This window comes from Schistocerca gregaria, chromosome 1 (genome assembly GCF_023897955.1).
Source record: "Schistocerca gregaria isolate iqSchGreg1 chromosome 1, iqSchGreg1.2, whole genome shotgun sequence".
In the NCBI taxonomy this organism is placed as follows: Eukaryota; Metazoa; Arthropoda; class Insecta; order Orthoptera; family Acrididae; genus Schistocerca; species Schistocerca gregaria.
Window position 1 is genome coordinate 341,363,586 of NC_064920.1, and position 22,690 is coordinate 341,386,275.

General features: G+C 40.3%; 1 protein-coding gene across 2 annotated transcripts in view; it reads left to right on the forward strand.

The window, feature by feature from the left end:
* The window catches only part of LOC126344437 (uncharacterized), a 200,293-nt gene that overhangs the window by 50,984 nt on the left and 126,619 nt on the right, over positions 1–22,690 (forward strand). For both annotated transcript variants that reach the window (XM_050002020.1, XM_050002019.1), the window contains 2 exons: positions 1,778–1,834; positions 1,974–2,087. In XM_050002020.1, the coding sequence (XP_049857977.1) occupies positions 1,778–1,834; positions 1,974–2,087 (171 nt within the window). The remainder of the gene's footprint in view (positions 1–1,777; positions 1,835–1,973; positions 2,088–22,690) is intronic.

Below are 22,690 nucleotides of genomic sequence, written 5' to 3' on the forward strand. Positions count from 1 at the left end.
GAACCTCAAAGTTTTTATTTCTTCTCCATGTATTTTAATACCTACTCCGAACTTTTCTTTTGTTTCCTTTATTGCTTGCTCAATATACAGACTGAATAACACCGGGGATAGGCTACAACCCTGTCTCACTCCCTTCCCAAACACTGGTTCCCTTTCATGCCCCTCGACTCTTATAACTGCCATCTGCTTTCTGTACAAATTGTAAATAGCCTTTCGCTCCCTGTATTTTACCTCTGCCACCTTCAGAATTTGAAAGAGAGTATTCCAGTCAACAGTATCAAAAGCTTTCTCTAAGTCCGCATATGCTAGAAACGTAGTTTTGCCTTTCCTTAATCTTTCTTCTAAGGTAAGTCGTAAGGTCAGTATTGCCTCACGTGTTCCAACATATCTACAGAATCCAAACTAATCTTTCGTCAGCTTCTATCAGTTTTTCCATTCGTCTGTAAAGAATTCGTGTTAGTATTTTGCAGCTGTGACTTATTAAACTGATAGTTCGGTAATTTTCACATCTGTCAACACCTGCTTTTTTGGGATTTGAGTTATTATATTCTTCTTGAAGTCTGAGCATATTTCGCCTGTCTCATACTTCTTGCTCACCAGATGGTAGAGTTTTGTCAGGACTGGCTCTCCCAAGGCTGTCAGAAGTTCTAATGGAAAGTTGTCTACTCTGGGGGCCTTGTTTCGACTCAGGTCTTTCAGTGCTCTGTCAAACTCTTCCCGCAGTATCATATCTCCCATTTCATATTCATCTACATCCTCTTTCATTTCCATAATATTGTCCTCAAGTACATCGCCCTTGTATAGACCCTCTATATACTCCTTCAACCTTTCTGCTTTCCCTTCTTTGCATAGAACTGGGTTTTCATGAAAGCTCTTGATATTCATGCAAGTGGTTCTCCTTTCTCCAAAAGTCTCTTTAATTTTCCTGTAGGCGGTATCTATCTTATCCCTAGTGAGATAAGCCTCTAAATGCTTACATTTGTCCTCTAGCCATCTCTGCTTAGCCCGTTTTGCACTTCCTATCGATAACATTTTTGAGACGTTTGTGTGCCTTTTTGCCTGCTTTATCTTCAGCTCTTACGCTACTGGCAATTTCTGAACAGCACAGTAGAAATACTCCTCCTCAACAAAATAAAATCTTATCGACGAATTACAATCCTCTTTGCTTATCAAGTACCTGGATATGAACGATATTCCTCAAAATACACCTCTCAAATTTTAAAAGCAACTAAGGTCCGCTATCACAGTAGCTCTCTTCCATATACCTGTTTGCATATCACTTCAGTCAATCTCCCTCCCTCTTCCTTCACCCCCTCCCCATGTCTTTAGGTTCCTCCGTCGAGAGTCTGTTCTTTCTTTAGCGATATTCTTAACGCCCTTCATTATAAATGTTGTTGCTGTTAATTCCAGTAACTGTTATTATTCAGTTTTATTGTTTGCGTTGATGAGTATAACTGCCTTCAAAACAATTTCTCAGCTGCGGAAAGTGAGAATGTTTTTGTAAATTTTGGTATGTGTTGTTCTTTGTCGGATATAAAAGAGGACATTAAAGCCTTAACCTAGTCAGACGAAATACACAATAAACAAATAAAATAATATTCAGTATGGTTAACACTTTACAAATGCCATAGTTTTCAGCCTTGTTTACCAACACAGCAATGACAACATCAAGCTAATACAATACGCAAAATTACGAAATTCCCATTGCTTTGTGAACAAACCTTGCATAATATCTTTGTAAAATTCTCATTCTGCTTTTGTGTTAATTGTCACATAGGATGCGCCCCAAAAGGATGGACAACGGAAATCTGTGGCGCCTTCGGCAATAAAATCAGTAAGTGTTTCTGAAACCTTTGTATCTTGTCTGTTGCTGTGTAATCATAATTTTGGCCTTTTATGGTTTTTCTTGCAAGTCAAATACAATTAGCTAAAGGAAGTTATTTACCAGTTAAATATACGATATCTGAAACCAGGAAGACGCTGCTGAGAAAGCGAAACGCGCAGGGGACGCCCCGGGAGAGAAACAGGTACCAGCACCAAATCAGTGGGAAGGACTGGACATCATGTTTCCATTGCCAAAGGAAGGGGTGAGTAACAAAGTAATTTGTGACTGATTTGTACTCACTGAAAAGAGGTAGTACCTGTCAGTAGTTTTAATTTTCCTACTAGCAGGTAAGCCTTCTTGATGCAGAGTTGTAACCGTTAAACTGACACAATTTTCTATTGTCTGTTCTCACAAAATTTTACTTTTGCACAACCAAGATTTCGAGTTGTTAATCAATTTTATAGTACAGTAATGATACAACCAAATATATTAATGTGGAATTTTATAGTACAGTATTGATACAACAAAATATATTAATGTGGTGATCTGGTATGTGTAGGAGCAATATCCAGCTAGAAGCAACACCCAGCAATCTCAACTGAACTGCTTTCCTCTATTTTGAACGAGATTTTTCGTATATTGAACAATAATGGAAGTCTAAAAAATATTGTTCCATGTGCAAAAGGAGAGTCACAAATAGTAAAATGTCTGTCACGGTTTTCTACCATGAGAGAAACTAAAATATGTTCGATAACTTTCATTGTTGTAGCTCAAGGGCCAGTTAAAGAAATTTTAGAGCCCCCAGCAAAGTCTGAGTTTGGGGCCTCAGCTCTTTTTCTGGAATGTAATTTTGTTTACACTTTATATGATTCTCATAACTATATATGATTGTTATAAATGTGTGTGTGTGTGTGTGTGTGTGTGTGTGTTTGCAGCTCAAACAGCTTACCTGCGACTTCGCGTAATAAACGCATGAAAAGTCATGGGTACACGTAATAAGCCCATGCAAAGTCACCGGTAAGCTAGTACTAGTTGGTAAAAACGCATTCAGTTATTTTTATATGGAGTGTAGTGTGTTAATCTCGAGTTGTAAGAAAGTTGGATAATGTAGATTTCCCATTAATTCCGTTTCTCTTTTTTTCTAATGTAAGCAGATGGTGCTGCTGCCTCGTCTAGATCGCCAGTTTGCTTTGCTGTGTTAAATTTAAGCGCTTATGCATTAGAATATGCCCAGAAATACCCAAAGTATACACTGAAGCATGGAAAACATGGACCAAAAAGAAATTAATATGCACTTAAAATGAACGAACCAGCTCCTAAAACAGACACCAAATAGGATTGGAAAAGTGGACTCTTTAAAATGTGTTGTTGCACTGTAGCAAAGAAGTGAAAGGGTAGATTCGATCAGTCAAGTACAGGATTGATATCTGTACTCCTATAAGTAGAGAGAAATTTTGTTGTGGCAAAATTTATTGATGAATTCAAGTGGCAGTTGGAGCAAACCTACGGAGCCAAATGATGTAAAACTTAAAGAATGTGGATAATGCAAACTGTTCAACTACCATGATAAGTTTTGCAAATTTATCACCATTTAATTACAGCACTTTGAACTTACCTATAATTTTTTAAAAGCTACCGTGACATCTGTGCACCCTTCACTTAGAATGCTCCTACAAAAAAGAATAAAAATTTGGGAGGTAGAAACTTTCAAATCTCCCTCTGGTCATTTAGGAAGCTACACATAAAAATATGAACAAAATTTGATATGGTCGAGCAGGGACCATCTCTAAAACTAGACTTGACATGGAATCGCCTCAAATGCTAAAATTAGGAGAATACTTATTTTTTTCAGAAAACATAATTAGTTTAACTCAAGTAGTGGTGTGGTTCTACATATTTATCTCCATTGTTTGACCATGTGATCATATAGTATACAAGAGACTACTCAAAAATAACAGAATTTTTCCAGAATGAAATTTTCACTATACAGCGGAGTGTGTGCTGATATGGCAAAGGCCCCGAGTTCGAGTCTCGGTCTGGCATACTGTTTTAATCTGCCAGGAAGTTTTACATCAGAGCACATTACACGGCAGAGCGAAAATTTCATTCTGGGGATATCCCCCAGGGTGTCTCTGCAGTATCCTTTCTTCCAGGAGTGCTAGGTCAGCAAGGTTCGCAAGGGAGCTTCTGTGAAGTTTGGAAGGTACGAGACCAGATATTGGAGGGATTAAAACTGTGAGAATGTGTCATGAGTCATGCTTGGGTAGCCCAGTTGGCAGAGCACTTGCCCGCAAAAGGCCAAGTTCGAGTCTCGATCCAGCACACAGTTTTAATCTGTCAGGAAGTTTCACAACAGAATTTTTGTTATTTTGTATTTTTATCAAACTCTACACTCACAGTACTTTCATCCACTTCGAAGTGTTCTCCATGTGGAGTGATGCACTTGTCCCAATGCTCTTGCCACTACTGCAAACAGTACTGGAACCCTAGAGGCAGGATACTGTCCAGAGCCATTAGTTTGTTTTCTCTGTTGTCATCCACATCACTGAATAGCTTTCTTTCAAAGTTTGCTTCATCTGTGGAAACAAAAAGAATGTCAGACAGAGCCAGATCGGTTCAGGAGGGTGAATGAGGCATAGGCACCATGTTGTTTTTTGCCATGAACTGGCAGATCATCAGAGGTATTAAGCTAGTTTTTGCCATGAACTGTCAGATCATCAGAACTGTGGGGGCTGGAACACTGTCATGGTGGAGCCACCAGTTTTCATTTCTCCATGATTCTGTCCATTTTAATCTCTGACTTCCTCATAATCGTTGTAACACACCGAGATAAAAATGTTGGGCACGGTTTGTCCTGGAAGAACGAACAAACTCCTTGTGGACAATGCCACTGACATAACAAACAAAATCAAATTGATTTCATATTGGGTCCCACTTGATGTGCTTTTCTTGGGTCATGCTGATGTTTGAGATTTCAATTGGCTCTACACTTGCTTTAACTGTGGATTTTTACTTGAAGCACCAACTAACTTCTCCAGTACCTATTACTTTAAGAAAATTTGGATCATTCTGCACCTCACTCTTCATCTCAAGATAAACATTCACATGGTTCACTCTTTGGTCATCTGTGAGCAAGCAAGAAACAAATTTTGCAGACCCCTGTCACATGTGCAAATCTTCTGTTAAAATTTGCTGTATCATGCTCCATGATACTTTCATTTTAACAGAAATTTGTTCAATGATCTTTTGATAATCTTCATTAATTAATTACCCATTAATTAATTAATTACCCAAAATTTGTTCTGTGTCTCTTTTGATGACCTTTATCAATTGCAGACTTGATAGTGGCAATGTTTTCTTCATTCCTTCCTGTCAAAGGTGAATGGGAAGTGACACATCTTTTGTTGACATGTTGCAAGGTTTGAAACAAGAAAATCAGTTGCAGACCTGTGATTTCCTGAAAGCTTCATCATTATAAGTTTGTCGAAGCATCCCAAAAGTCTCAGATGCAGTTCTTCCTAACAAAAAACAAAATTTTACACAGACTCTTTGCTCCTTCTTGTCTGTCATGCCATTAATCACCAAAAGATTGAAACAGGAATGCAAACAACAGAGCACTACAAACAAACCGCTTAACTCTGACTGACACCAGCTTACTCAGTGACCTGGGAGACACCAAACTAACACACACCTATTGGCACAAAGCATAACCATAAAGCGTGTGTGGACAACAATTCGATTCCGGTTATTTTTGGATCCCCCCTCATATTTACAAAATTGCAGAATTTTTGTGTGAGGAGAAGAAGGAGCAGGAGATTAAAATCAGCAAGAAGAATCATTACACTGAGAGAAACAATTATACTGTTTCTACCAAATAATAACATTACTGGAGAATTGTGGCTGTTATGCATATTGGACAACAAAGGATTGAATCTCTACAAAATCAAGCGTTGCAATTACTTCATCAGACTGAAACTTTTGCTTCACAGTTTTTAGATCTTGAGTTTGATGTTTTTGAAACAAAGTTGTGAATGTTGATGTGAGAAAGTTTAGATGCCATCTCTGTGACAAAATCTTCTGCAAGCACTCACTTTGTATCAAGTGAAGCACGGTCTGTTTAGATAGATTGTGTACCCTTCTCAGTTTCTTCAGGATCAGTGTCCTTGACACACACACACACACAAACACACGCAGAGAGAGAGAGAGGGGGGGGGGGGGGGGTGGGAGGGAGAGCAAGCATACAATTCATTCTGACCTGAGTTTGTAGAATTTACAAAAGCCAGTTTCCTGACCACATTGCTTTGAAATTGCTGAAAAACACCTTACCAGAATCAGAACAATTCATGCCCGCCTTTTTAACCTGAATGTGGTGGCTGCTGCAGCTCAGCATGTTGCAACCTACTAAGCGATACTCCCCTTGTCTAGTTAATTTGCATTGTGCCTTAGCCCTTTAAATCATCTTTACTGATCCTATAAAAAGAATGAAAGTCCTAAGAGAACTGAAACTGTTCTTATGCTTATCACACACTTCTATCTGAACATCTTCATCAGATGTAACAGTAGTCACATTGTCACAGAGCTCCATGTTACTCTTTAAATGTAACTTCATCATCATCATCATCTTCTTCTTCTTCTTCTTCTGCCCTCATGGACTCAGCATTCATTTGCTGGGAAAGGGCTTGAAGATACCCAGGATTCCTAAGCTGGGAACTGGTAAGCGTTGCCAGGCCTCTGTCACGGTAAGCTCTGGACATGTTTTGGCGAGCACTGTGCGGTGTGACAGAGGGAATGGGCATCTTGGCTTGACCATTCAGATCATGAGGATGGAATAAACGTATATATATTAAAAACAAAGATTCCAAGACTTACCAAGCGGGAAAGCGCCAGTAGATAGGCACAATAAATAAAACACACAAACACACACACAGAATTTCTAGCTTTCGCAACCGACGGTTGCTTCTTCAGGAAAGAGGGAAGGAGAGGGAAAGACGAAAGGATGTGGGTTTTAAGGGAGAGGATAAGGAGTCATTCCAATCCCAGGAGCGGAAAGACTTCCCTTAGGGGGAAAAAAGGACAGGTGTACACTCGCACACACACACATATCCATCCGCACATACACAGACATAAGCAGACATTTGTAAAGGCAAAGAGTTTGGGCAGAGATGTCAGTCGAGGTGGAAGTATAGAGGCAAAGAAGTTGTTGAAAGACAGGTGAGGTATGAGCGGCGGCAACTTGAAATTAGTGGAGGTTGAGGCCTGGCAGATATCGAGAAGAGAGGATATACAGAAGGGCGAGTTCCCATCTCCGGAGTTCGGATAGGTTGGTGTTGGTGGGAAGTATCCAGATAATCTGGACGGTGTAACACTGTGCCAAGATGTGCTGGCCGTGCACCAAGGCATGTTTAGCCACAGGGTGATTCTCATTACCAACAAACAATGTCTGCCTGTGTCCATTCATGCGAATGGACAGTTTGTTGCTGGTCATTCCCACATAGAAAGTGTCACAGTGTAGGCAGGTCAGTTGGTAAATCACGTGGGTGCTTTCACACGTGGCTCTTCCTTTGATCGTGTACACCTTCCGGGTTACAGGACTGGAGTAGGTGGTGGTGGGAGGGTGCACTTTCCCACTTGGTAAGTCTTGGAATCTTTGTTTTTAATATATTTTTCCCATGTGGAAGTTTAATTTTATATATATATATATATATTAAAAACAAAGATTCCAAGACCCACCAAGCGGGAAAGTGCCGGCAGACAGGCACACGAACAAAACACACAAACACACACACACAGAATTACTAGCCCTCGCAACCGATGGCCGCCTCCTCAGGAAGGAGAGGGAAAGACGAAAGGATGTGGGTTCTAAGGGAGAGGGCAAGAAGTCACTCCAATCCCGGGAGCGGAAAGACCTCTCTTAGGGGGAGAAAAAAAAAAAAAAAAAAAAAAAAAAAAAAAAAAAAAAAAGGACAGGTGTACACTCGCACACATATCCATCCGCACATGGATGTGCGGATGGATATGTGTGTGTGTGTGTGCGAGTGTACACCTGTCCTTTTTTTTTTTTTTTTTTTCTCTCCCCCCTAAGGGAGGTCTTTCCGCTCCTGGGATTGGAGTGACTCCTTGCCCTCTCCCTTAGAACCCACATCCTTTCGTCTTTCCCTCTCCTTCCTGAGGAGGCGGCCATCGGTTGCGAGGGCTAGTAATTCTGTGTGTGTGTGTTTGTGTGTTTTGTTCGTGTGCCTGTCTGCCGGCACTTTCCCGCTTGGTGGGTCTTGGAATCTTTGTTTTTAATATGTTTTTCCCATGTGGAAGTTTCTTTCTATTTTATATATATATGTACCTAAGTAAGCCTTATAAGTTAGACAGCCCCATGTACCTAAGTAAGCCTTTAAGATTCAGGTGCTGCAGGTTCCCCATATATATATATATATATATATATATGGGGAACCTGCAGCACCTGAATCTTAAAGGCTTACTTAGGTACATGGGGCTGTCTAACTTATAAGGCTTACTTAGGTACATGGGGCTGTCTAAGTGGAGCCTTATTTCGCTAGCTGCTTGTGGGACCAAAATAGATATTTTGAAATGTTTCTTTCCTCCTTCCAATGGAAAGGGTGGGCCACTGGAAGGTACTAACACACAATTTAACAGGAGGGCTTGTGTAGGAATCCTCCTGACTCAGGAGCTCATTCCAAAAGCACAATCTCTAGTAACCAAATTCATACTGGTCCTCAGTAACCGAGTGAGGTGGCGCAGTGGTTAGCACACTGGACTCGCATTCGGGAGGACGACGGTTCAATCCCGAATCTGGCCATCCTGATTTCGCTAGATCACTTCAGGCAAATGCCGGGATGGTTCCTTCGAAAGGGCACGGCCGATTTCCTTCCCCTTCCTTCCCTAATCCGAGCTTGTGCTCTGTCTCTAATGACCTCGTTGTCGATGGGACGTTAAACATTAATCTCCTCCTCTTCCTCCTCCGGGTTCTCAGAATGTATTTTTGGTAGCGAAATGGAAGGAGGGTAGTTTTGAAAAGGTTTTGTCCTTCTATATACAAAAGGGTTTAGAGGGAATCTCTGGCTCCTTAAAATCAGTAGAACATTTGTGCACTGGGATGCTGCCAGTTGTAACTTCAAATTCCCAGTAAGCCACTAACCTACAAAAAGCTTAATGCCTTGGGAAGTATGCTATAAACACTGAACTGCACAGCTCCTAGAATTATAGTGCAGATGTATTGTGGCTTGCAGGGGTCTAGTCGAAATTCTCAAGGTGGGCAACATGAGTGGGCTCCAGAAAGTATAGTCGATGTGCAAAACATTGTGAAGAGGCTGGATGGAGAGGTTATCAAATCTGACTCCTTTATCCTGACATTCAGTAGCATGAAACTTCCTGAGCCCCCCTTAAGGTGGGTTTCCTTCATCTCAGTGTGCGGCCTTATTTCCACAGCTCAATGCACTGTTTCAAATTCCAGCACTTTGGGTATACTAGTCTTGGTTGTGAGGGCGAAGCCACTTGTGGTACATGTGGGTAGAGAACCCACAAAGGAGTTGCTTCTTCATCTCATGTACTGTGTGTCAACTGCTCTGGGGATCACCCTGCCTGGAAGAGGGAATGCAGTGTCTTTCGTGAAGAAAGGAAGATACAGTAAAGAGAAACAGTTAAATGTATCTTGTATGGAGAGGCCAGTAAGATCTATAAGGCCATGCAGCCTCCAAAATTTGCGATTGCAGTTGAAATTCACACGAGTTAGAGGATCACAGTTTTCTCACTGTATTTAGCTTCATCTGATGCAGTAGACTCTGAGGGTCTCACATATCTTACGGATCAACTCTCCCACTTGTTTATTCTCTTGGGAGACTGCAATGCTCACCGTGTCTTGTGTGACTCAACTTCCACTTGCCCTCGGGTCAAGTTTTGGAGGGCCTCATAACAAAATTGATGGTCAGGAGGAGTAACTGGACACTGTTCAGTTTTCTGGTTTGGTTGGAACGTCTTGACAACATCTGCCAATTGATGGGCCACAACACATGCTGCTGACTTATCCGTGCTCCTAACTTATTCATTTCAAATACCTCAGGTCATCTTTGGAGGCAACCTGTAGCTTGGTGGACAGACGAGTGCCATTCAGCAATCTGGGACAGGTGTACAGCTCTTCAACAATTTGAATGCCACCCTACAGCAGATCTCCTCATAGCCTTTCAAGTTGTGAGAGCCAAGGTTCAATGTGTCATTAAAGAGAGTAAGAAAAAGTTATGGCAATCATTTCTGAACTCCATAAGTCTTTCCACTTTTTCTACAAAAATGATTTCAGGTAAACATAGTCGTCCACCAACAACAGCAGTACTGAAACAGGGGTGTCTGCAAACAACACTTGGAGATATTGCTCAGATGCTGGCAGAGCATTTTGCAAAAATTACTGCCAGTGCAAACCAGGACCCAGCACTTCATCACTACCCTGTGACTATAGAGAGGGGAAAGTTGGACTTAAGATCAAGCAGTCCTGAGTGCTACAATGCCCCTTTGTCCAAGAGGAGCTGGAACCAGCACTGTCCAAGGCTTGTGACACTGCAACTGGTCACAACCAAATCTAGTACTGCATGCTTCGACATGTGCCAGTAACATCAAAGGAAATCCTCCTTGAGTGCTTCATCTTATATGGCAGACAGGCAACTTTCACAACTCATGGAGTGAGGCAAATTTCATCCCTCACCTCAAACCAGGGAGAGACCCCACATCTCCCAGTAGTTACAAGAGTATCACCTTAACGAGCTGTATAGGAAAGACCATGGAGCAAATGGTTAACCATCATATGGTCTGGTTATCAGATACCAGGCAACTCCTTAGTCACTCCCAGTGTGACTTCCAGAGACTTCAGTCCACTGTCAACAATCTGACCATGCTAGAGGTGAGTAGTTAGCAGGCTTTCCTACATAAACATCACTGTATGGGCATATTCTTCAATATCAGTAAGGCATATAGTGTTACTTGGGGACACTTATTCTTACACAGCTGCATCATTGGAGCTTTTTTTGGCCACTTCCCCCTCTTCATGTGCTCTTTTCTGTCTCAGGGTTCTGTAGGACCTGAGTTCATGACTCACTGTCAGATAATTTTGAGCAGCAGAATGGTCAGGGCAGTGTTTTAAGTGTTATCCTCTTTGCCATAGCCATAAACAGTATCATGTCTGCAGTATGGAGTCCTGTACAATGTACGGTTTTTGTGGGTGATTTTGCTGTTTTCTATTCCTCCTACAGTGTTGCAACAGTGAGCCATCAGTTGCAAATTACATTGCAGAGGCTAGAGGAATAGGCTGCAAAGACAGGGTTTCAATTTTCTCCAGATAAGTTTGTATGTTTTCATTTTAATCATTTGCATCATATTTTTAATTTATCTGACTTGCATATGAGGGACAGCATCCTACATTTTAGAGACTCAGTGAGGTTTCTGGGCCTCCTTTTTGTCCCCAAATCCACATCTAAGAGACCTGAAAATCAAAACCCACGAGACACTGAATGTCATCAAGTGCCTTAACCAGAGGAGCAGACAGGACATGGGCGTGTCTGCTGCAGTTTCATTGGCCTGTTGTGTACTCGTAGCTGAACTGTAGGAGCACAATTTGTGGATTGCTGAAGCCTTGTTTTTTGAAGATCACAGACGGTCTCCACCAAGAGGGGATTCAGTTGGCCAGGGGTGCTTATAGGATGGTGCTCATATAATAATGAGCACCACAACTATGTAGCTATCTTTATGGAAGGGGCTAAGCAGGGGGGCTCTGTTGGTTGATCTGTCATTTTCCTGGATAATGCCTGTAAGGTTCTAATGCCTCAAGAATTTAGTCTTTGACTCAGAATTATATGTTACACTGTGGGCACTGGCGCAGATGAGATGTTCTTCCAGTGCTAGATTTCTAGTCAGTTCTGATTTTCTGAGTGCCCTTCACTCTCTGAAACGTTTGTACTCAGTAGGTAAAGTAGTCCAGTATGTCCATGAGGCCCTCCTCCAGCTACAATCAGTGAGGAAGGAGGTGTCATTCTCTGGGTGCCAGGGCACATGGGTATTGATGAAAATGAAAGGGAAGATCTAGCAGCAAAGGAGGTGTGTCATGATTCTCAGCTACTTCAGTGTGCCTTCACCCTGCATTCTATCACCTCACTGTTGAAGTACAAAATTGAAGGCAAGATGCGCTGGAAGTGACCGACAATAAACTCCGTGTAGTGAAGCGCACAACTGAGCCGTGGTGCACTTCCTTCCAGCCACCTGGACAGGACAAGGTCCTTCTTACTCATCTTTGCATAGGCATGACACATGGCTTCTTACTCTAGTGAGAGGACTCTCCAGTGTGTCATGCTTGTGGAATGTAGATCACTGTGCACTGTGTTTTACTAGACTGTGTTTTGTTTTCTGACCAGTGGGCCATGGTGAATTTGCCAACATATCTGATGTCTATTTTAAGTAATGTTCAGATGAATGTGATTCAAGTTTAAATGTTTTGTGAATCGTTCAGTATTTTTCCCATGTTTTAAGGGGAATGGTATGAATGTGTCTACAAAGTGACTGGCTCAGCCATGTTTTTTTTCTTAAGTGGTCAGTGGGTAAAATTCCATGTGCTTTCCTTTTAGCTGATCTGTCATTTTACTGGTGTTTTAATCTCCTGCATAGCACATTTTATTACTTATTTGTTGTCTTAGTGCATATGTTACCATTTTTGCTGTTCTATCCACATACATTTCTTTTAAGGGCACTTATAACCTTGCCATTGAGTTCTCGTAAGCACCAAACAAACGCACGCACACACACACACACACACACACACACACACACACACACACACACATGTCCTCCTTTTCTTTTTCTTTCTCTCTTTCCTTCCATACCTCTCCCACCTCCCTCCCTCCCTCTCTCTCTCTCTCTCTCTCTCTCTCTCTCTCTCTCTCTCTCTCTCTCTCTCTCTCTCTCTCTCTCTATTGACTACAACATGAAATTTTCAGAAATTCAGATTTTGTTAGCCATACAGCTTTATGATGAAGAGAAATTGTAAATTGTACGTTCATCACTCGACCTCTGGCCACAGTGACTCAGAAACCATTTTGCTGAGAACAAAATGTGCTACAATGAGCAGTCTTTCACAGGAATCATGAGGCCTACACAACTTGAAGCATCCAGTTCACTGAAAAAACAGTCTGGGAGGTTTTCATTGCTTACTGATACGTGAGGTATTCAGAACAACAGTATCACGTTATATGCAAAAACAAAGTTTGGTTAAATTTTTAAAGTTATATTTTTCATGTATACTGCAGCCCTAAAAGAAGAAACTTTCAGAATAATCCCAGTTTTTCATAAATATTCAGTTTTTATTTTACATGTGGTACATTAAACACTGCAAAACAGAATAACCAAAAATAATTCTAATTATGCGTCTGAGAGACAATTAATGTTTCACATAGTGTTACTACAGCTTGTAGTTAATTATTATTGCAGCACCTTCTCCACAAAAACAAAGGAGGTCAGAGAATGTGTCTACCAACATACAGACATGCTAATGATTCTTTGGTGAATTTTATAATTACTGTTCACCAGGGTGTATTCTAAAAAAAATCTCATTTATGGGAGAAATTGGTAGTAAATTCAAACAATTGTGGAACTTCAATGTCAATATGATGTTAGGGAGGATTAAGGTTGGCAAAAAACAATTTTTCATCTTTATGTCTATATTTGTCTGGCATGAACCCATACTCATCTGCATGAGAATTTTACTGGATAATTGTAGACCTTTAATAAAAAAGGCATTCTTTGAAATTTAATATTTTTCAGAGAAACAGATACTCTTTCAAAATGCAGTTAAAATGAGTGCAGATCAGGTGACTGTTTTGAGATACTAGGGACCAAATATCACTAACTTTTGCAACAAATCTGTTTTTGGACAAAGTCATTACTCTTTATCTGAAAACTGTAAGCTGAAAATTGATAGGACTTAACAGGGTTTATAAACAAGACAAGAAGTAATAATGTCAAAAAAGTAGAAGTTTTTAAACCAATGACATAAACCTCATAAAAGTAAAAAAGATAAAACTACTTCAATTTGGGAGACACTTTGTCATGATAAAATTTATTGACAGTTTTGAATACTTCTTAGAGCAGAAATAGTGAGCTAAATGACCTCCACAAAGTATTACAGTTTGGGAGCTAAAATTTGTTAAATTCCTGTGACTTTTTAGTGAACATACACACCAAAACTGAACAAGATCTGAAATGATCAATTGGTGTTTCCCAGACCACTTGACATGGAACCACCCTTCAAGATACATTTCAGCTCATTTATTAATTGACACCTCAAAAACACTTTGATACGTGTGCACCCTATTTAAATTGTGATTGCCCTGGTGAGCTACCCTGTTGATCTCTCTTTGGGATTGGATGATAGTTTGAATCAGTGACCCACATAACCACTAGAAGATATTTCCTTGGGGTAATTAATATCTGATTATCTGGGGAACTGAAAGTCAGTCCAGAGGGAGTCCTGCCTTATGTGGGCCAGAGGATGTGGGAGGTTTTCCAAAAGCTGCACACTAAGTTTTGTTTGACCTCAACAGCCATCTACCTTATTAGTGCACCACTCAACTTGCAAATTTTTATGTAAATATTTGTGCAACATTCACAATCTTGCCAATTAAGCCAATATCCACTTTACTCATGACACACAACATCCTAAGATCAGCTGAAGCATGAAAAGAGTCACAGTTATAGCAGACTATCTGCACTCATCTGCATGCCAAACCTATCCCTGCCAAGAATGGTTAAGATTTTTGAGATGCTCACTGTTTGCTATGACCCAGCAAGTTTGGGCAGCTTCTCATTTGTCACAGATACAGAATCCCCATCCTCCTATTCTACCATCAGATCAGATTGTCATACAATCACTGAAATTGAGTTAAATGCCTTAAACAAATATACAGACTATACTAAGGAAGGTGCTATTGGGAGTGGACAGGGGTGGGAAAGGATGGGAGTGACAAGCAGGTGAAGAGGATCAAGTTTGTGGGAGGTGTAAAGGATCCATATCCATTCGAAGAAAAGGAGGAGGTGTGGGAACAGAATTAAGTTGTAGAGAATTTGCATGGGGTAGGGGAAGCGGATGCTATAGGCGAGGAGGAGCATATGATTTTCCAGGATTTGAAGGAATTTGTAGAAAGTAGGAGGGGCGTCAATCCAGAAGCATAATAAATGCTACAGTAACACAACTGACGTTGATGTGCTTTATGATTCTCAGCACCTTAAATGGATTACTCTATGATAAAATCCAAAACTTAATCTACTATATCTCATTCAGAATCCCACAAAACTGGTTTTTCTACCATCATCATCATCATTTAAGACTGATTTTGCCTTTCAGCGTTCAGTCTGGAGCATAGCCCCCTAATAAAATTTCTCCATGATCACTTATTCAGTGCTAACATTGGTGCATCTTCTGATGTTAAACCTATTACTTCAAAATCATTCTTAACCGAATCCAGGTACCTTCTCCTTGGTCTGCACCGACTCCTCCTACCCTCTACTGGTGAACCCATGAGTCTCTTGGGTAACCTTGCTTCTCCTATGCATGTAACATGACCCCACCATCTAAGCCTGTTCGCCCTGACTGCTACATCTATAGAGGTCATTCCCAGTTTTTCTTTGATTTCCTCATTGTGAACCCCCTCCTGCCATTGTTCCCTTCTACTAGTACCTGCAATCATCCTAGCTACTTTCATATCTGTAACCTCAACCTTGTTGATAAGGTAACCTGAATCCACTCAGCTTTCGCTCCCATACAACAAAGCTGGTCGAAAGATTGAACGGTGCACAGATAACTTAGTCTTGGTACTGACTTCCTTCTTGCAGAAGAGAGTAGATCATAGCTGAGCGCTCACTGCATTAGCTTTGCTACACCCCGCTTCCAGTTCTTTACTATGTTGCCATCCTGTGAGAATATGCATCCTAAGTACTTGAAACTGTCCACGTGTTCTAACTTTGTTCCTCCTATTTGGCACTCAATCCGTTTATAATTCTTTCCCACTGACATTACTTTCGTTTTGGAGATGCCAATCTTCATAGCATAGTCCTTACATTTCTGATCTAGCTCTGAAATATTATTTTGCAAACTTTCAATCGAATCTGCCATCACAACTAAGTCATCCGCATATGCAAGACTGCTTATTTTGTGTTCACATATCTTAATCTCGCCCCGCCAGTCTATTGTTTTCAACATATGATACATAAATAATATGAACAACAGTGGAGACAGGTTGCAGCCTTGTCTTACCCCTGAAACTACTCTGAACCATGAACTCAGTTTACCGTCAACTCTGACTGCTGCCTGACTATCCATGTAAAGACCTTTAATTGCTTGCAAAAGTTTGCCTCCTATTCCATAATCTCGTAGAACAGACAATAACTTCCTCCTAGGAACTCGGTCATATGCCTTTTCTAGATCTGTAAAGCATAGATACAATTCCCTGTTCCACTCATAACACTTCTCCATTATTTGCTGTAAGCTAAAGATCCGGTCCTGACAACCTCTAAGAGGCCTAAACCCACACTTATTTCCATCCAATTGGTCCTCAGCTAATACTCGCACTTTCCTTTCAACAATACCTGAGAAGATTTTACCCACAACGCTGATTAAAGAGATACCTCTGTAGTTGTTACAATCTTTTCTGTTTCCATGTTTAAAGATTGGTGTGATTCCTGCTTTTGTCCAGTCTGATTGAACCTGTCCCGACTCCCAGGCCATTTCAATTATCCTGTGTAGCCATTTAAGACCTGACATTCCACTGTATTTGACGAGTTCCGACTTAATTTCATCCACCCCAGCTGCTTTATTGCACTGCAATCTATTGACCATTTTCTCCACTTCCTCACATGTGATCCTATTTCCATCATCATTCCTATCCCATTCTACCTCGAATTCTGAAACATTTCTGATCGTATTTTCACCTACATTGAGCAACTCTTCAAAATATTCCCTCCATCTGCCCAAGGCATCCACAGGAATCACGAGCAATTTTCCTGATCTGTCCAAAATACTTGTCATTTCCTTCTTACCTCCCTTTCGAAGACTTCTAATTACACTCCAGAATGGTTTTCCATAGTCTCCAACCTGTTTCCAAAGTCTTCCCAAGATTTCTTCTTGGATGCTGCAATTATCTGTTTGGCTTTGTTTCTTTCTTCAACATAACTTTCTCTGCCCGCCTGAGTTCTAGTATGTAGCCATTTTTGATACGCCTTCTTTTTCCTTTTACAGGCTGCCTTGACTGTGTCATTCCACCAAGCTGTTTGCTTCATCCTCCTTTTACACGCTATTGTTCCAAGACATTCTTTAGCCACTTCTAGCACTGTGTCCCTGTACCTTGTACATTCCGTTTCCAATGACTGTAATTGACTACATTCAACTAACTGGTACCTTTCTGAGATCGCTGTTATGTACTTGTGCCTGATTTCCTTATCCTGAAGTTTCTCCACTCTCATCCTCCTACATATGGACCCGACGTCCTGCTCTTTCAGCCTCACAATCCCAGTTTTACTGCAGATTAAATAATGATCAGTGTCATCAAAGAATCCCCTGAATACACGTGTGTCCCTCACAGCCTTCCTGAATTCCTGATATGTTATTATATAGTCAATAACAGATCTGGTTCCCCTGCCTTCGCAAGTATACCGGCGAATGTTCTTGTGTTTAAAAAAGGGATTTGTGATTACTAAGCCCATACTGGCACAGAAATCCAAGACTTGTTTCCCGTTCCTGTTGGCCTCCATATCCTCTCCAAATTTAGCCATAACCTTACCATACCCTTCTGTTCGATTTCCAATCCTGGCGTTAAAATCACCCATGAGCAGAACACTGCCCTTACCCTTTACTCTAACAACTACATCACTGAGTGCCTCATAAAAACTATCCATCTTATCTTGATCTGTCCCTTCACAATGCGAATATACTGACACAATCCTGATTTTCTTGCTAGACACTGTCAAATCTATCCACATCAGTCATTCGTTTACATACCTTATTGCAACTACGCTGGGTTCCATTTCTTTCCTGATGTAAAGCCCTACACCCCATTGTGCTATTCCTGCTTTGACTCCTGACAGGTAGACCTTGTATTCTCCCACTTCCTCTTCTTTCTCACCCCTTACCCGAATGTCACTAACAGCTAAAACGTCCAGCCCCATCTTACTTGCAGTCTATGCCAGCTCCACCTTCTTCCCACAGTAGCCCGCATTGATATTAATAGCTCCCCATCTCATTACCATTTGTTTGCCCAGTTGTATCTTAGGAGTCCCTGGTTTGTCAGTTAGAGTTGGGACTCCGTCACCTCCAAAGGTCCGAGGCATTTTGCTCTGATTGTTGCCAGCATCATATTTAAAGTACCAGGGAAGAAGGTTGCTAGCCTTACTTGTCCCAAGTCCCATTGGGTTTTACCCCTAACGGTTGAGGGACTAACCGGTGGATTTGGTAGTCTTTGCCGTATGAGCACAACGGTGGGTGACCACTCCTCAGAATATGTCCGGAGTAACTGGTATCCCAACTGTCTGGACCACTTACTTGGCCACTCATACGTTGCCTGTGGTTCATGAACTAGGACATGACTACAGGAACCCACACTATGAACCAGTATAATAAAACATACACTGATTTCTGATTTAATTTTCTGTATTGTGAGTTGACTCTCTGTCTGAGGAGTGTGTTACCATCTGACAGGATTTACGCCAAGTGAACAAGGATAAAAGTCTGCTCCAGTGTGCTGCTACCTGGTGGAACTGACACAAACTTGTAGTTGAGTGGAAAGAGCTACCTGTGCATTCCATGAACCGTGGACTTTGTTAATCTGTTTGTATTTGGCCCATAAGGCAATTATGTCATGTCAGTTGCATATGTGTAAAAGCTACTTCAAACATGGACAACTAAAGGTGTGTTCATGACCCTGATGTCAGGTTTCAGAGTCCAGAGAAGTAGCAATGTAGTATACGGTAATGTGATAGATTCAGTGCCTTGTATTTTGGATTACCTCATCTCATAATGTTTAACGGCATTCAGAGGAAAACTTCAAATACATCCAGAAGGTGTCAAAAGTTAGGGTGCACATGTGCTCTTGTGCTCTTACACAATAGCTGCCAGTGCTCATTTGCTTCTTTAAGTTGGAGCTCTGACAGAATTCTTTGATGAGAATTAAATCATTTATTTGGAATGAGGGCATTTGAGCTTTCTCACTGTATTTCCTTACTTATAATTATGTCTGTCTATGCAGATTATCAACTGATATCTTATGAGTCCATCTTTCTTAAAGTAGGCCATTTAAGTAGTTTTAATAACAGCTCACCAAGTACATTCTTATTCATGTGCAAGGAAATGATGGCACTGGTATGATTGTGAGGTGATAGAATGCTCCAAAATCAGTTGAACTTAAATGGTTCTTCGTGCATAAAGTGTAAAAAATGTTTAGTCAAAGGAATTCGGTGCATTAAGTGCAACTTTTGGTTACATGAGAAGTGCAAAAACGTGTGTCTGAAATTTATAAATGACAATATTCAGTTTTACAATTTGTACAGAAAGCAGAAGGCAGTAATAAGAGTCGAGGGACATGAAAGGGAAGCAGTGGTTGGGAAGGGAGTGAGACAGGGTTGTAGGTCTCCCTGGTGCTGTTCAATCTGTATATTAAGCAAGCAGTAAAGGAAACAAAAGAAAAGTTCGTAATCGGTATTAAAATCCATAGAGAAGAAATAAAAACTTTGAGGTTTACCAATGACATTGTATTTCTGTCAGAGAGAGCAAAGGACTTGGAAGAGCAGTTGAACGAAATGGACAGTGTCTTTAAAGGAGGGTATTAGATGAACATCAACAAAAGCAAAACAAGGAAATGGAATGTAGTCGAATTAAGTCAGGTGATGCTGAGGGAATAAGATTAGGAAATGAGACACTTAAGTAGTAAAAGAGTTTTGCTACTTGCAAAGGAAAATAACTAATGATGGTCGAAGTAGAGAGGATGTAAAATGTAGACTGGCAATGACTAGGAAAGCGTTTCTGAAGAAGAGAAATTTGTTAACATCGAGTATAGATTTAAGTGTCAGGAAGTCGTTTCTGAAAGTATTTGTGTGTAGTGTAACTATGTATGGAAGTGAAGAGTTTAGACAAGAAGAGAATAGAAGCTCTCAACATGTGGTGCTACTGAAGAATGCTGAAGATTAGATGTGTAGATCACATAACTAATGAGGAGGTATTGAACAGAATTGGGGAGAAGAGGAGCTTGTGGCACAACTTGACTAGAAGAAGGGATCAGTAGGTAGGACATGTTCTGAGACATCGAGGGATCACCAATTTAGTATTGGAGGGCAGCATGGAGGGTAAAAATCGTAGAGGGAGACCAAGAGATGAATACACTAAGCAGATTAAGAAGGTTGTAGGCTGCAGTAGGTACTGGGAGATGAAGAAGCTTGCACAGGATAGAGTAGCATGGACAGCTGCTTCAAACTGGTCTTAGGACTGAAGACCACAACAACAATAACAATATTCAGTGGATATGCCTTGACTGTACATGTGACGAAAATGCACTATTAACATCGGCACTAAGTTCTAAGGACGAAATTATTCGTCTTCTGCAAAGTGACACTGATGCTCTGAAAGCAGAACTGACATTGCTAAATTAGGAAAATATTGCACTAAGACGTGAAAAGTATTGTGTATGTGAAAAAACTCCTGTATTAGATGGACCTACTCCGGCAAATAGTGATATAAGTGACAAACAATGAAAGAAGCTCAGCCACCATTACGAAAGAAAAAGAAACTGAAGATACGGAAGAACCAAACAAATAGAAGTGGACCAGCATGACGTACAAAAAAGACCAAAATAAGCATTATAATAAGACAGAAAGTGAATTCTTTATTATAGGTGACTCATTGTTGAAAAACATAGTCGTTCCAAACTCCGAAATCGACGTTCGATCGGGAATCAAGGCACATCAATTGCATACACACCTAAACAACGTCTTAAACTCAAGAGAGAATGCAGCAGATAAGCACAGCAGAAAGGCAAAAGGTGTTTTTGTCCTTGTGGGAGCAAATTCGCTTCGAAACAACAGTGAGGAAGAAATTTTAAACCACACAAGGATCCTCAGACTCTACCCAAATTCCAGAATAATAATAAGTGACACTGTGTACAGGAGATCGTTGAGTGATAGCTGTGTGAGGGGAATGGACAGCAATATTAAAGAACAATGCAATAAACTAGGAGTCATTTTCATAGATCCCAACAAATATCTGAGTGCAAAATGTGTTGCCGAAGATTTGATTTGATTGATTTGATTTATTATTGGTCCTGTAAATCATACAATTTCTACAGCAAAGCACATCATGATATAGGACAAGTCAATTTGAAAAAATATGTTAAGATGGTATATGACGAGAGATGACAGTAGTGGCACATAACTCACATAGCAGAATACATACAGGATATATAGACAAAATATAAAAGAGGTGGTGTGTGATGAGAGATGGCGGTGGTGCATAATGCACATAGCAGAATACGTATAAGAGATACAGACAGAATATGAGTAACAAACAATAATTAAATTATCTTACTAAGTAGAAATATCTACAAGTAAATATACAACTTATTACAAGTAATTAAAATATTGTGGTACATAGTTCACATAGCAGAATACATATATGAGATACAGACAGAATATAGATAAGAAACAATTATTAAATTATCTTACTAAGTAGAAACATCTACAACTGAATAAACAGCTTATTGTAAGTAATTAAAATTTTGTTTCAAGATATTCATGTATGGAATAGAAACAGTGATTTAGTAGCAATTCCTTTAATTTAGTTCTCATTATTTTTGGGTTTTTGCTTGTTTTTATGTCTGTTGGGAGGTGGTTGTATATATTAATGCCCATAAATTTAACCCCATTTGCATATAATTTTGTATTGTGGGCTATAATTTGTAACTGTGTTTTGTTTCTGGTGTCGTGTGTGGTGGTCTGCATTTCTGTCGAGGAAGTCCAAGTGCTGTACTGTAAAACAAGCTAGTTCCAATATATAGAGGCATGGCAGTGGCAGGATTTTTATTTGTTGAAATAGTGGTTTACAGTGTTCAGTTCTTTTTTTACATTTCGTTATACTCACTGCTTGTTTTTGTAACTTGAAAATTGTGAGAGAATCAGAGCTCTTTCCCCAGAAAATTAGGCCATAGCTCAATACAGACTCAAACAGGGCATGGTACGCCAACTTCATGGTATCTACACTGGGTGTGTCTTTTAATGATTGTAATAGATAGCAGGTTTTACTAAGATTTTGTGGCAATGCTTCAATATATGGTTTCCAATTTAGTGTGTTACTGATGGTAAGTCCAAGAAATTTGGTGCCCTGCCTGTTTGTAATGTCATCTTTGATGATAACTATAACTAAATTGAAGGGGGTTAGATTTTGTCAAGAATGGAAGTTCATGCTTACTGCTTTCTGAGTATTTATGAGTAGTCTATTTGCTTCAAACCATGATTGAAATGACAAGTATTTGCATTAACTGCATCTTGCAATGTGTCACCTCTACTGGTTACCAGGATACTTGTGTCATCCGCATACAGAAAGGAGCCAGCATTTGGTATGTGTTCTGGGAGATAATTTATGAACAATATGAAAAGAACAGGGCCAAGGACAGATCCCTGAGGGATTTGTCATAAGTAGTATATCTGAATTGCAGGGCCTGAATGTCTCTGATTTTCTTATTTCTACATATTGCTTTCTTTGACTAAGGTAGCTATGGAACCAATTGTAGGCTACACCTCTAATCCCATACTTATGGAGTTTCATAAGCAGCAGCTTGTGGTAGACCATGT